The 12,617-nt window shown below is 52.6% G+C and overlaps 6 protein-coding genes across 6 annotated transcripts; 3 read left to right on the top strand and 3 right to left on the bottom strand.

The window, feature by feature from the left end:
• Positions 1 to 2,225: 2,225 nt before the first annotated feature.
• On the top strand, positions 2,226 to 3,585 carry ColSpa_07038 (ligninase C; the record flags this gene model as incomplete). The annotated part of the gene is made up of 3 exons (XM_049273250.1): positions 2,226 to 2,807; positions 2,866 to 3,282; positions 3,346 to 3,585. The coding sequence occupies 3 exons, from the start codon at positions 2,226 to 2,228 to the stop codon at positions 3,583 to 3,585; spliced, it is 1,239 nt and encodes a 412-aa protein (XP_049129207.1).
• Positions 3,586 to 4,090: 505 nt separating this feature from the next.
• Positions 4,091 to 4,468, top strand: ColSpa_07037 (uncharacterized protein; the record flags this gene model as incomplete). Its single annotated transcript, XM_049273249.1, has 2 exons — positions 4,091 to 4,146; positions 4,189 to 4,468. The coding sequence occupies 2 exons, from the start codon at positions 4,091 to 4,093 to the stop codon at positions 4,466 to 4,468; spliced, it is 336 nt and encodes a 111-aa protein (XP_049129206.1).
• Positions 4,469 to 5,185: 717 nt separating this feature from the next.
• ColSpa_07036 (alkaline ceramidase 3) lies at positions 5,186 to 6,127 on the top strand (the record flags this gene model as incomplete). The annotated part of the gene is made up of 3 exons (XM_049273248.1): positions 5,186 to 5,271; positions 5,348 to 5,421; positions 5,478 to 6,127. 3 exons carry the CDS (start codon positions 5,186 to 5,188, stop codon positions 6,125 to 6,127), a joined length of 810 nt encoding a protein of 269 aa, XP_049129205.1.
• Positions 6,128 to 9,593: 3,466 nt separating this feature from the next.
• Positions 9,594 to 9,943, bottom strand: ColSpa_07035 (uncharacterized protein; the record flags this gene model as incomplete). Its single annotated transcript, XM_049273247.1, has 2 exons — positions 9,594 to 9,783; positions 9,846 to 9,943. The coding sequence occupies 2 exons, from the start codon at positions 9,941 to 9,943 to the stop codon at positions 9,594 to 9,596; spliced, it is 288 nt and encodes a 95-aa protein (XP_049129204.1).
• Positions 9,944 to 9,978: 35 nt separating this feature from the next.
• ColSpa_07034 (uncharacterized protein) lies at positions 9,979 to 11,040 on the bottom strand (the record flags this gene model as incomplete). The annotated part of the gene is made up of 3 exons (XM_049273246.1): positions 9,979 to 10,441; positions 10,507 to 10,953; positions 11,012 to 11,040. The coding sequence occupies 3 exons, from the start codon at positions 11,038 to 11,040 to the stop codon at positions 9,979 to 9,981; spliced, it is 939 nt and encodes a 312-aa protein (XP_049129203.1).
• A 1,069-nt stretch (positions 11,041 to 12,109) lies between these two features.
• ColSpa_07033 (uncharacterized protein) lies at positions 12,110 to 12,379 on the bottom strand (the record flags this gene model as incomplete). Its single annotated transcript, XM_049273245.1, has 1 exon — positions 12,110 to 12,379. The coding sequence occupies one exon, from the start codon at positions 12,377 to 12,379 to the stop codon at positions 12,110 to 12,112; it is 270 nt and encodes an 89-aa protein (XP_049129202.1).
• Between the last annotated feature and the right edge of the window lie 238 nt (positions 12,380 to 12,617).

Genomic DNA, 12,617 nt, shown 5'->3' with positions numbered 1-12,617 from the left:
CTTACTTGGTCTTCCCATTGTTCAATAAGCAGTAAGAAAAAAGAAAAGGATAAATGTGATGTGATGACCTAAGAATGAGAGACCAGGTAAGCAGCGGTACGGCCAACTGTCATGCGCCACAGCTGAAAATAGGTCCTTGCCAAGTTGAGACTCATGTTGCTCTTCGCCTCATGCGCAAGAGTTTCCTGCCTTTCTACTGGCTTTGCTGACAACCATTCTTGCTTTTTCATTGACGAAGTTTGACGAATCATCCATCCGAACAATGCAAACTCCGTGCTCGCATGACAATCGAATCCCGCTCTCGGTGCTGCAGCCGGAGATCTCCTCTCGTGTTGATCCTTTCAGACGAACAAAGCTCAAGGACTTGATCCCCGCAAAAACAAAGTCGAGACCGGGTCGTCAGAGGAACCAACACCCTCTCAAAACAGGCTAGTCGGCGCGCATCGTCCACCAGTAGCGGCACCTGCGTCTTGAGGATCCCACGAGAGGCCTTCGTCCGATGTCAAAACTGTTCCTTCGCGGACATGGTAGAGGAGCAAAAGAGTGGCCGCACAGAAGCTCAGCCGAGTGGCTGAATTCCCTTGTTGTATCGCAAGCAATGGTAGCACCAAAACAGCAAAAAAGCACAGGGTAGAGACACAGACTCATTTTAGGTGGCTGTCCTTGTCGCTGCCCTGTGCTCCCCGCAACCAGCGACACGCGTGAGCGAGACACTGCAAAGCACGTTCAACGATAGCCATGTGCAGGCGCTCGTATATGTACGGGACTGACATTTTCATCCGAGCACCAACCAGCATGTTGTGAGGCACGCCGGCTCATTGACCGACATCCGATGCTTATCTACCTATTCCTCGATCCTATCAGGCGGCAGTCATTGGTAAGGAAGCGAAACTGCCTGCCAACGCATTGCGGCGCTCAATAGCGTCAGGCGGGTGGCCAGCGAGAAGTCACACCGGGCGGTGCGGGCAAAAAGAAGTCAAACAAACTGACCATCTTGGTCAACGTGACGCCACACGAGCTTCGACGGACGCACCGCCGATGGCAGCCCAGGCAACGGCCACTCAGATCTGTCTGACTGTCTGACGGGGCTTCCTTGGGCTTACCGGTTGAGCAGTCTGACGGCGGACCGCAACAGCCTTCTTACACCTCAGCCCACATTTACCCTCACCTTCTCACCTGTCCACCAAGACGGTTTGTTACCCCTTTTGCACTGGACCCTTGTGGCGCCGCACACCAACACAAGAAGCTTAAACGCTCATCATCCAATCCCCAGCGGAGGCCCTTGGCGTGGCGTCTGCTAATGTGCCTAGTGGTGCGCGATACGAGAGCTCGCCTCTCCTTCTTCCCTCTACCCCTGTCGCTCACAAGTGTGCGCACCGTGACACGGCCGGGCGCGGAATCACGCCCACGGTTCCTGTTGTCGGGGCGCCGTACATTGCATAAAGCATGTCCATGTATGGCTGCTCTATGCAGGTGAGGCTAATGTTAGACCCGGCTTAGCCTGCATTGCAGCTCCGGTGCATGGGTGTTTCTGTCCAGACTTCTGGTTCTCTGTCCTGCACTGTCAGATCAGCCGCTTCGGTGAGTGACCGTCGAAGAATACCTGCTGATCCTTTTTTAGCTAGTTCGGCGGTAAAGTGCCCCCTGGGTCTATGGCTTAGACTGACACAAACTAGTTGCTATGCTTCTTGCTCCTTTCCCTGGCATCCCAAAGTCCGGGGTGGCATGTTATGCCCCTCTCACTTGGTTCTCCTCCCGCTCCTCCTGGAACCGCCGAGGCATAAGCCGCAGGCCAAAGCTGCCACCGCAGGCGTGGAGCCTCGGGACTGGAACGCCTCTACTAGCCGTGTCGTGAGATCTGACTAGAATTTGTCGGTGTCGGGTTAGACCCAGGCACGAGAAACTCGTCCCGCAGGAGCCATGTACGCTACGATGGCGAGCCTTTTTGCGTTGGTTGAACGTCCGAGAGTTGAGGAGGACTTGGGAAAGTCCTGGTCCCGAAGATCAGGTCGTGATAGACGGCTAGTAGCCAAGATTCCCGAGACATGATATAAGGAGCCGTTTTCCATCTCCTGGTTCTGGGCTGGGTCTCTTCTTCATCGGGTCACCTTCTCCCTTTCCCTTCTCTCCTACGACCATCTGTGTCCTCTTCACTCGCTGTTTGGAGTTTTCTCGTACTTCGCTTCTTTCTACACATTCACTTCTAATCCACTCGCATCGTCACAATGCATCTCACATCTCTCCTCACGACCTCGCTGGCCCTGGCCTCCGTTCCAGGAGCCATGGCCTACCCTGGCATGGGCCAGCAGATCGAGGAAATCAAGGCCCGCGCAGGCAACTCGGGCGACTCGACAGAGCTCCTCGGCGACCTCGTCACCCTCAAGGACCGTGATCTTACTGACGTCGGAAAGGATGTTAAGAGGCTCCTCCAGGGCAAGGGCAACCCGCAGTCTGACGATCGCTACATCGGCAAGGTTCCTGATTTGACTTCGGACAAGTGCAAGAAGGACACCTGCTGCGTCTGGCGCTATGTCGCCGACGACATGTACCAGTTCATGGCTGGAAAGTCGGGCCGCTGCACGAGCCTGGCGCGCGGCGCCGTGCGCCTCGGCTTCCACGATGCCGGAGCCTGGTCCAAGGCCACCGCCTCCCAAGGCGGCGGTGCCGATGGCAGTATCCTGCTCGCGCCGGGTGAAATCGACCGCTTCGAGAACCGCGGGCTGCAAGAGGTTGCCGCCAAGTTCATTGAGCTCCACGGCAAATACAAGTCCATGGGCTGGAACATTGGCATGGGTGACTTCATCCAGGTATGTGACGCGACAACATGACGCATAACCGTGTTCAACTTGCTAACGAATTATCAAGATGGGTGCCAACGTTGCCGCCGTTGTCTGCCCCCTCGGCCCGCGTATCAAGACCTACGTCGGCCGCAAGGACAGCACCACCCCGGCGGTCACCGGCCTCCTCCCCAGCCCCTTCCAGCCGGCCGACCAGCTGATCCAGATGTTCCGCGACAAGACCATCGGCCCTCACGGCCTCGTCGCCCTGCTCGGCGCTCACACAACCAGCCAGCAGAACTTTGTCAACACGAGCCGTGCCGGCGACCCTCAGGACAGCACCCCGGGTGTGTGGGACGTTCTCTACTACAAAGAGACTCTCAGCACCAACTCCCCTCCCAGAGTGTTCAAGTTCCCCAGCGACATTGCCATTTCGCAGCACCCCGAAACCGCCAAGGAGTTCAAGGACTTTGCCGGACCAGGTGGCCAGAACCACTGGAACGAGGTAAGCCTTTGGAGCTTCGAGTCTAATGAACGATGGCCAGAATACTGACAAAGGATCTTTCAGGACTACGCCCGTGAATACATCCGCCTCTCGCTCTTGGGCGTCAACAACATCAACCAGCTGGTTGAGTGCACCAAAGTTCTCCCCCCGGCAGTCAAGGGCTTCCGCGCTCTCGACCAATTCAAGCTCGACAAGTGGCTCAACAGCGTCGGCAACAAGGGCGCCGCCAAGAAGGTCGCGGATGATATCGCCAAGGGTGACCCCGCCTCTGTTGAGGTGCCTCCCGTCAACAACCGCAACTAAAAGATTCGTGAGACGGATGGCTTTGTCAGGGTTTGGGTAGTGGTGTCCTCAGCGGCACGATATATAATATTTGTAGTTTTATGGGGCCTAGATGCGACTCGACCTGATTGTATATGTAAGCGTCGTCATGTTTAAGAAGACGGGTCCAACTGTCATATAATTCAATACCAACAGTATTTACGTTAAAGCGTATGTCTCAAATGCAACCAATGCGATCAAATGCGAATACATGGCAGGGCTTGACCACTGACTCGGGGCACCGAGGACAAAAAAGTCTGTACGTAGAACTCCAGGCCACCGAGTCGTGAACGCTCAGACCGAGACCAACGGGACCGTTCATTGCCGGGACTGTGTGGCATTGATACGAGTTTAAGCTTTCACCCTCATACTAAACCATCAGACACCCCGCCGTGTTGTCGGTGTGATTTGTTATATCAGCCTCCTGTCGTTCCACCCCAAAAGACCACTTGTCGACCCAGTTAGTTGTGTCGCAACACCAGTGACCATGGACTACCGCCTCGTTCTCTTCCTCTACCGCAAGGAGGGCATCACGCATGCCGAGTTCAGAGACCACTAAGAGTACATCCACGTACCCCTCACAAGGGAGCTCACCGGCTCTCTCTTCCCATCCATCCACTCGAGGCGCTACATTGAGCGGTCGTCCGAAGGGCAACCCAATGTCTTGATCGGGGACAAGTCGGGACAAGAGTGTGACGCCGTGGTAGAGATTGCGTTCAAGGATGAAGAGGCGGCGCAAGCCTTCTTTGCTGCGACGAATGCCGGAGAGACACAGCAGAGGTTGAGGAAAGATACTGCACAATTTTTGGACGGGGAGAAGCTGCGGATGGTGAAGGTTGGCGAAGCCTTTGAAACCCATAGATAGGGCTGAGGCTGAGTCGCTCTCTGGTGGAGGTAAGTGGAAAGATGCATAGGCCGAGGCAAGGCGTTACTGACATCCGAGAAGTTGTATCCTCGTGTCGATAGCATGCCCCCACGCAACCGGTGATTACCTTGAATTGAGTTCCGATATTGTCCGTGGACCACCATCTTAGTGCATCACTACACGGAGCCCAACTCCGGATCGAACCGTGAAATGTCTGCGCAAGTGAGCCCCGGCCCATAGAGAAACCTCGGCCCAACCACGACCGGTGGATCCAAGGACCGTGTCCGTCCCGGCTCCGGCCTCCGCGGGGATGCGGACCGAGCCCCTGTAGTGGATCCCTTCGGCGCCCTGCATGTTACGTTATCTACCCCTTTCCTACCGAGGCCCCGTTATTTTCGGGGTTTTTTTTTTTCTCTCGCTACGTGATTGACATTGCTGTCATCTCCCGTCAGGTTTAAAGGGGGCAGACCGGACGAACGAGGAAGCCAGGCCATCTGCGTAGACCAAAGTCGTTTGAGACAACGCCACACCTGCACACGACTCAAGGCCCCCCTTGGACGCCGTGCATCGGCTCCAGATCCCCGATTGGTCCCGCCCTCCGACGATCAATCCGAGAAAATCTCAGTCGCGTCAAATCCACGCCACGCGTTTTCTGCGCCGCAATCAACATCAAAAGAGTCGTCCGAACACCGTCTGGGACTGAGAACCACCGGCATTATGAGTCACAAGCATCAAACCCTTCGCTTTGCGAGCGACGCAACCGCCGGCGATGGTATCTGGGGCTACCCGACTAGCAAGGCAAAGTAAGCAGCATTCCCTCCCGGCCCCCTTCCCCATCGGAGGACACCGCTGACATGGGGTCTGTCTCTTTCATCTTAGCTTCTGCGAGGAAGACTACCTCTTCACGCGCTACATCGCAGAGTTTATCAACTGCCTCTCTAATGCTACCTACAGTGAGTGTCACTCTTCCGGACCCACCCAGAGCATTGCGTGCTGACCCGTCCCACAGTCTACCTCGCGCTCAAGTACCCCCGCGCCAACCCCAAGGCGGCGGTCCCGTGGTACAAGACCCTCGACATTCAGTCTGTCGGCCTCCTCATGGTAGGCATCTTCTCCGGCGTCTTCCATGGCACCATGCACCAGGAGACCCAGCTCCTCGACGATCTCTCCATGCTCGTGCTCGCCGGCTCGCTAGTGCAGCCGCTCTACGTCTTCCGCCAGTCGCGCGCCGTCGGCAACGTCGTCGCGGCCACCCTGTGGCTCGGCATCGGCACGATGGCTGCCATCTACGTCCGCTCCGGCGACATCTTCATCCACGTCATGACCTTTACGGCTCTGCTGACCTTTGTGTGGCCCCGGACGCTGTTCATCGTCTACGGTACCGGACGCTGGTCCAAGCAGGAGCAGAAGCGGCTGATGTGGCAGTTTGCAAAGGCTTGTGCCATTCTGATCCTGGGCTTCACGTTGTGGCACATCGACCTGGAATACTGCGCCGAGCTGAGAGCCTTGAGGAAGGATCTCGGACTGCCGCTTGCGTGGTTGTTGGAGTTGCACGGGTGGTGGCATATTTTTACTGCTTTTGGCGCGAGTTGGTACATGAGGCTGATTAGGGAGCTGACTTCCGACGATCAAACGGGTGCCGCAAAGAAGGCGCAGTGAAGAAGGGGCGGCATAGGCCATGCGGGCTAAAGGGGTCGCCCAGAAGCAACAATACTCCACTCTCAAGGTGGAAGCTTGCGCACGATAGACAAAGAGCTGGCGATGACACAATCATTCGTCAGACAACTCCAGCATATTACATCAGTCCCATTGGGGAACCAGGGACCTAGAAAAGACGAATGGGTGGGAAACCACAATTCTTTTATTAAATAGAACATGATACCCTGTCGAAGTCATACCAATATGTCGTTGGCGCACTTAGAGTCGTCACGCTTTTCAACTGCTGCAACTGTCATCGAAGACGCATTGTGTACCATCCGACGCGCAGCAGAAGTTGGGGGGCTCGCACTGCCCCTTGTTGCCTTGGGCATCGTTACAGGCCACTTGGAAATAAGATTTTAGCTACGATGGCAACGGCTCATGTGTTCAGCGTCGGCTTACCTGTGAGAGACAGGAGACCTGCAAGGACTACAAATAGAGATTGCTGGAACTGCATGGTGACTGTTGGGGGAGACGGGTTATCAAAATCTTGTAGAGACGTTTGTTGTAATTAATATTTTCGATTGTCCAAAGAGTAGATTGCTGAATGATAGTCTTCTGAGCATAATCAAGAGCGAGCGAGGCAGAGGGTTTTTATATCGTTTGTCACGACTTCCATGCTATATGGATGTCCCATATGGCAGTACGAGACGACCAGCGCCTGAATCGATTGTCAGAAGTCAACACTACGACCAACTGGTAGGTTTCAGACCCCTTCAGGCCGAATATTCCGACATCATCGCATTGCCGTTGTAACTGACGGCACTCGGCGGACTTAATGTGCGCCCAGCCGTCGCAGCATAAGAGCGGCAACCTCTCCCAAAGTACGTGCCGAGTTGAGACGGTTTCGAGAGGAGGGCGAGAGACGACTTCCAGAACGAAGAAGTGGGTCTTTTAAGTTACATGTTCGTCTTATTATGGATGCGAGCGAAACCCCACGTTTTAGCTGACTGGTAAGGCTGAGTTACCAACATTTCGGGTCTTTTCAGCTGTCCAGAAGTGGGTGCCGAGTTGTCGCGAGAGAACCATGAATGGCCGGGGTTCCTGACTCAATGAAACCGTAGCTGAGATCGTTGGAGCCACTCTATACATATATACGCGCTGTTGGTGCTCCCAGGAAATAGAGAAATAGTAACAAGAGGAAGTAGGACGAAAAACAATTCAGTAAATTTATCCTTCTAATTATTTCGACACCATCACTTTGAATATGGCTTCCTGCTTCGGCGGTGAGAGCAGATAGGGAATTGAGGCTCAGCTACAGCCTTAGGCCATTTTAAGTTTGGATTGACACCTGCCGCATGAATGTCTCTCTACACAATACCAAGGAACAGTTATGGGTCTTAGAAAATCATGTGTTATAACACAGTTTCATACTCAGAGGGATTCACCAGAGTGAACTCTATTCTATTTCGAGAACTTTGTTGAACCTAATTACCTTTCGACAAGCAATCCAAAATGACCAATAAGTCACTTCTCCCCCTGCAACATCTCCCGAGACTTAATGCTCGCCAACTCCACCATGACAACCAGTACGTACGCCGCCGCCGACGACGCAAGGAATCTCATGATGACACCGATGGCGCCCGTCGGCGAGAGGAAAAGGATCGAAGAAAACCAGCACGTGCCGATGATAAAGTGAACGGCTGCCAAGATTTAATCCACACTGAGAAGCACGGTCAGTCAGGGCTCGTAGTTGGGGATCTCGTGCGTTCGCAATAATGGATGCTCCATGCTGGGCGTCCTCTCGCGCAATACAAATCTGGAGAAATGCGCTGTTCTGCCTCACGGATTTGGTGGTTGTAAAGGAGGGCCATTTGTTTCGAGGCAGCGGAGTCTATTGTGTGTGCTCGGGTTCCTCGGGCCCGCGTCGACGGTTCTGCTCCCTTCGTCAGCCCCGGCACATTTCCGGATATGCCTCACGATCGTAGAAAACTAGAAGGGAATCGCGACGACGAGGGAAATCAAGGTTACAGAGAAGATCAAAATGAGAGGTAGGAACCACATGTTGCATCGAAAACTCATGATGGCCCGGTCCCCGAGCCGCAGTGCAGGATTGATGACGTTGAGCGCAGCGGCCGCGACGACGAGGTACTCCACAACTATCACAACAAGCACCCACCCCGAACTGCGCATTCTCGGCATAAAACTCTCGTCCAGAACAACCGAGAGAGTCTCATCAGGACTCTCTAGGCGAAAGAGACGGTCGAGGTAAAACCCTGTGCTGCCGAGAATAACGAGAAAGGACAAGATAGACCGTCGAGCGGAGAGGAGGACATGCTGAGTGATGGAGAGCCCTATCACAGAGAGCGTCGTAGGAAGGATGCCGAGAGGATCGCGGCAAAGGCCATCTTGGCTTTAAGGCTCTCGGAGGTGGCGTCGAGGATGCAATCAAGGTGGAGGTTGCACGTATCGGTGTAGGTGTTGCGGTAGTTGGCAACGTAGGCGGCGAGGGTTTCACTGCAGATTGTCCTGGAGATGTTAGCGAAGATGGGTCCCCTGGTGCTGTATCAGTCTTTGAAGTGAATGAAACCACCCAGAGCGGCGATCTAGGAAGCCAGAGGGCGAGAGAATACTAGGACTCGGAGACTTGCGATATCGCTTCCAGGACGAAGTTTCGATCAAATTCAAGTTATCATGAGTTTTCCGTATTGCGGTTCGGAGGGGAAAGATGGAAGAGCATGCATGGGATTTCAGGCAATGGAAGTCCTCGACAGAGGCTGAAGCCAAGACCACAGTCTGATATCTAGATGTAGAACTACCCTTTCAGCCTAATGGTCGGTACCCGGTGTCTTTACGTCTTGAAAGAAGAAGACGGAGACTTCGGGCCACCAACCTGGGAGTCTTTTAACTACATTCGACTGGTCTCACTGCATTAGCCAGCTGGTGTCATTCTTGGTGCTCGTGCAGATGGACGGCGGTATATACTTGATTGGGTAGTTCGTAGATGTATGGCCATATTGGTTTGTTCACCTAGCTCAAATCAATTTATTTTGATTGGGCATCAAGAGCCTGATAGAGGCTAACATGCAGGCGGTGTTTCCGTGTCGTTCAGAAACCCGGCAAAGGGTGCAAGCAGAGTCTCTTTTAGAATCTGAGCATTGATCGAATGAAAAAGTTTACTCACCACTCTTTCGGTCAAGTGAGTCACGTCTGAGAAGACGCCTCTTCTTTGTTGGAAGTAGTCGTATGCATTGCAGAGTCACGCGTGGGGGTTGCGGAAGTTTACTGCTAAAGCAGATACCGAAGTCTTTTGGAAATCACTTTTGAAGAGCTAATCAACTTATTGAATTCTCCATTCATTTGTAGAATTCATTCCTTCCCGTGATAGCCAGTCTTTCCGTGAATGCTTCATTGCAGATGGCATTCCACAAGTCGAGCATCATCAATTTTGTGCCGCGTTGAACATAGTAAGTGCTTTGTCTTCCCTTTAGGCATTCTCATTGCGAGTGCCCCAGGCCTCAGTCGACAGGGTCAGCCAAGCGTAGAGATCGAGAATGGGATGAGCATTGTCGAGCAGAAAGCAAGCCCAGATGTGACGCGCAACATAAGGAAAGCGACGGATGAAGCTGCTATAAGTGCTGATCCAGCCCCAGATGTACCAGAAGGCAACAAAGTATCTGTGGAAGTGAAGTCAGTATACTGAAGCCATATTGAAGAAAGAGATCAGCAAAGCACTCACGCGAAGTTAGAGTTGTTGCGGAAGCCATTGATGAAGGCGAAGATGTGAATCCAAGCCAAAATGGGTCGAAGGAGACGCTCAATGAGCTTTCGAGCCATGTAGGGGTGTTTCCTATGGTAGTCAGCTACTCAAGTCATTTCTCATGTCGTGTGCAAGTAACCCACTTGACGATTTTGCCAATACCAGGCTCATAGAAGATAGTCGTGAGGAACGACTGAATAGCGCTGCGCTGCCAGCGGACCAGCTGACTCAAGAAATTGGAGTTGTCGAAAACGAGGGTCTTGATCTCGGCCTCGGGAGCGTTCTGGATGGCGATGTCCCAACCCTCGTTCTGGAGCCAACGGGTAAGGAAGACGTCGTCACCTGTGTTCAGGAGCTTGCCGCACCAGGTGTCAGTAGTGATAGCGTGGATGAAGCGAGGGTCCATCACGATCTCAGCGCGGACGATCATGGTACGGCCGACCATGCAGAAGCAGCCGCCGTCGGCGGCGGAGCGGACAGACTGAATGTAGTTTTGATTGTCCAGAGAGCGAAGGGATGCGACCTCCCAAGGAGTGATGACGGCCGGGTTGCGGCGCCCCGGAACGATAAGAGCACTAGTTACAAGAGTCAGTCGACAGTCAATGAAATGAGGGTAACTTTGAGAAGCATTTAAGGTCACCTTTGCTTTCCGGTGGTGCCGCCGACATTGGGATCCTCCAAGGGGGCAAGGAGGTAGGGGAGCACTTTCAGAGTGCCCCAGAAGGCATCGTCGTCGACAAAGGCAAAAATCTTGCCCTTGGCCTCCTTGATTCCGACAACCATTTGGTAGCGCTTGCTGGCATATTCAGCAGTCATGACACTGATTCGGTCATCGCCGTCAGTAATGACGGGCTTGACAAGATCATGGACTCGCTGGAGGTCACGATCGATGGTGACGATGATGATCTCCTTCGGGTGGTTGGCGAGCCACAGGCGAAGGCAGTCGGTGAACGAGTCGGGGGTGTCAATAGTCGCAACAATAATGCTGACGTCGGTGCTCTTGTAAGAAGGGTTCTCCGGGAGCGGGATGGGCTTCAACTTCTTCGCGAGGTCCTTGGTGAGAGCCTCATCGTAGGTGTACCAGGCCCTGAACGCGTAGAAGTGAGCTTTATTCACGTCCCGCAATCATAGATTCGGTAACTCACCAAAAAGCGCTCAGCACAATGTCGGCCATGATGAATGGTTCAGCAGTCCAATTGTTTTCTGTTATTTTGTGTGTGCACGGGTTTGTGTAAGAGCGCCTTTGTCCTGAGAATTAAGTTGTGGTGTTGGTGGGAGAAGAAGATTCTTTGCTAGGCTGTAAAAAAGAAGATGATAAAATTAGGAGGAAAACCAACCATGAGAGAAGGTGCGATTGAGAAGCCTTTGGGGAAAGTATGATCAAATATTTACCAGTTAAGTGTTGAGGTGAAGGTGAAATTCACTGGGTTGGCCCAGTGAGTGAAGTGAAGAGTACTAAAAGTTAAGAGGTGTAATTGGAAAACAAAAGGCTCCTGCCGGTCTCGAAAAGGAAAGTGCGACTACTATTCGCTGAAAGAACTACAGAAAAGCAGTGAATGAAGAGGGTAATTGCATCTAAACCGTTAGGTTTCTCATGGCTGAATCTGCCTGTGCCCTCAAGAAAGGGGACTAGAAATACAGGTCGACAATTGAGAGATCGCTGAAAAGGCCGCCAGTTGAAAAATTGTGCCGCTGGTCGGTTCAAATATCAAGTCCTACGGCCGAAATACCGACGCTACGTAGGTAAAAACGAATGGTATTCTGTTTTAACTAAGCGGCATAGAAGCCTTTTGGTTCAATAGTCCCAAGTTTTTGAGGATATAACCAGTTTGTTGTGTCGTTGATAGTGTCCACTCAGCAAAAAATTATATTTTCATCCTCAAATTACAAAACTTGGATCCTTTCTTGTCCCCAAAGCGTCAACTATTTTCATTGTCGGCTTCTCCAGGAAGTGGAAATGTTTATCCAGATCACTGTTTAGTAGACCCCGCAATGAAGTGTCTATGATCTATACATGGTCGTTGCAATCGTTTTCTTAGATCTGGACAAGATCTAAAAGTTAACTAGCCATTGAATCCCCAAGTATCCCAAACACCGACAACACGCACAGCCAGAGCCGCTTGCTCTTCTGCCCTGATCTCCCTCTGACGCCAATAAGCTCTTTGCAATTTTCACATAACAGCAGCAAGAACTGGCTTGAGAAAGACGTCAAAGGTATTAAGATTGTTTTCGTTGACGTTTGATTAGAGGCTGGGAAAGTCTGTTTCTTGCAGTCCAAAGAGGCCCGCAGCCCACTTGCAGACGCTCCGGTCAGAGATGTTCTGGGGTATGTTGCATATTGCAAACTCTTCGGCAGGATACACAGAAAGTAAGATCTGCATGGGCTGAATGAGAACAATCAGCTCGGTGAAGGCAACAAGGAAAGCCTCATTATAGATTGGTAGGACGGTGCCAGGGATCTTAGCCCATATGCTGTAGAGGGTTATGGCGAGGTCAAAGGCCAACAGTCCCATGACCAAGCACTCCTAAGTCTTGAGCGTGTTGCTGATGACTCTCGTGAGCTCAGCCACAGCATTTTGATGGCACCTTAAGGACCTTATATCCTTCCAAGTGTTGCGAACTGTAACATAGAAGTCGAAAACCGTCCGGCCGAGGGTCATCTTGTGCTGGGACATTAGACTGATTTGAAGGGGAAATGTGACGAAGAGAGTATGTCCCGAGCTTTTCTTTCATATCTATCGCGTGCGGGAT

This window comes from Colletotrichum spaethianum (assembly GCF_022836535.1).
Source record: "Colletotrichum spaethianum MAFF 239500 DNA, contig17, whole genome shotgun sequence".
In the NCBI taxonomy this organism is placed as follows: domain Eukaryota; kingdom Fungi; phylum Ascomycota; class Sordariomycetes; order Glomerellales; family Glomerellaceae; genus Colletotrichum; species Colletotrichum spaethianum.
The sequence above is the reverse complement of the archived record's forward strand: the minus strand, read 5'-3'. Positions and strand labels throughout refer to the sequence as shown.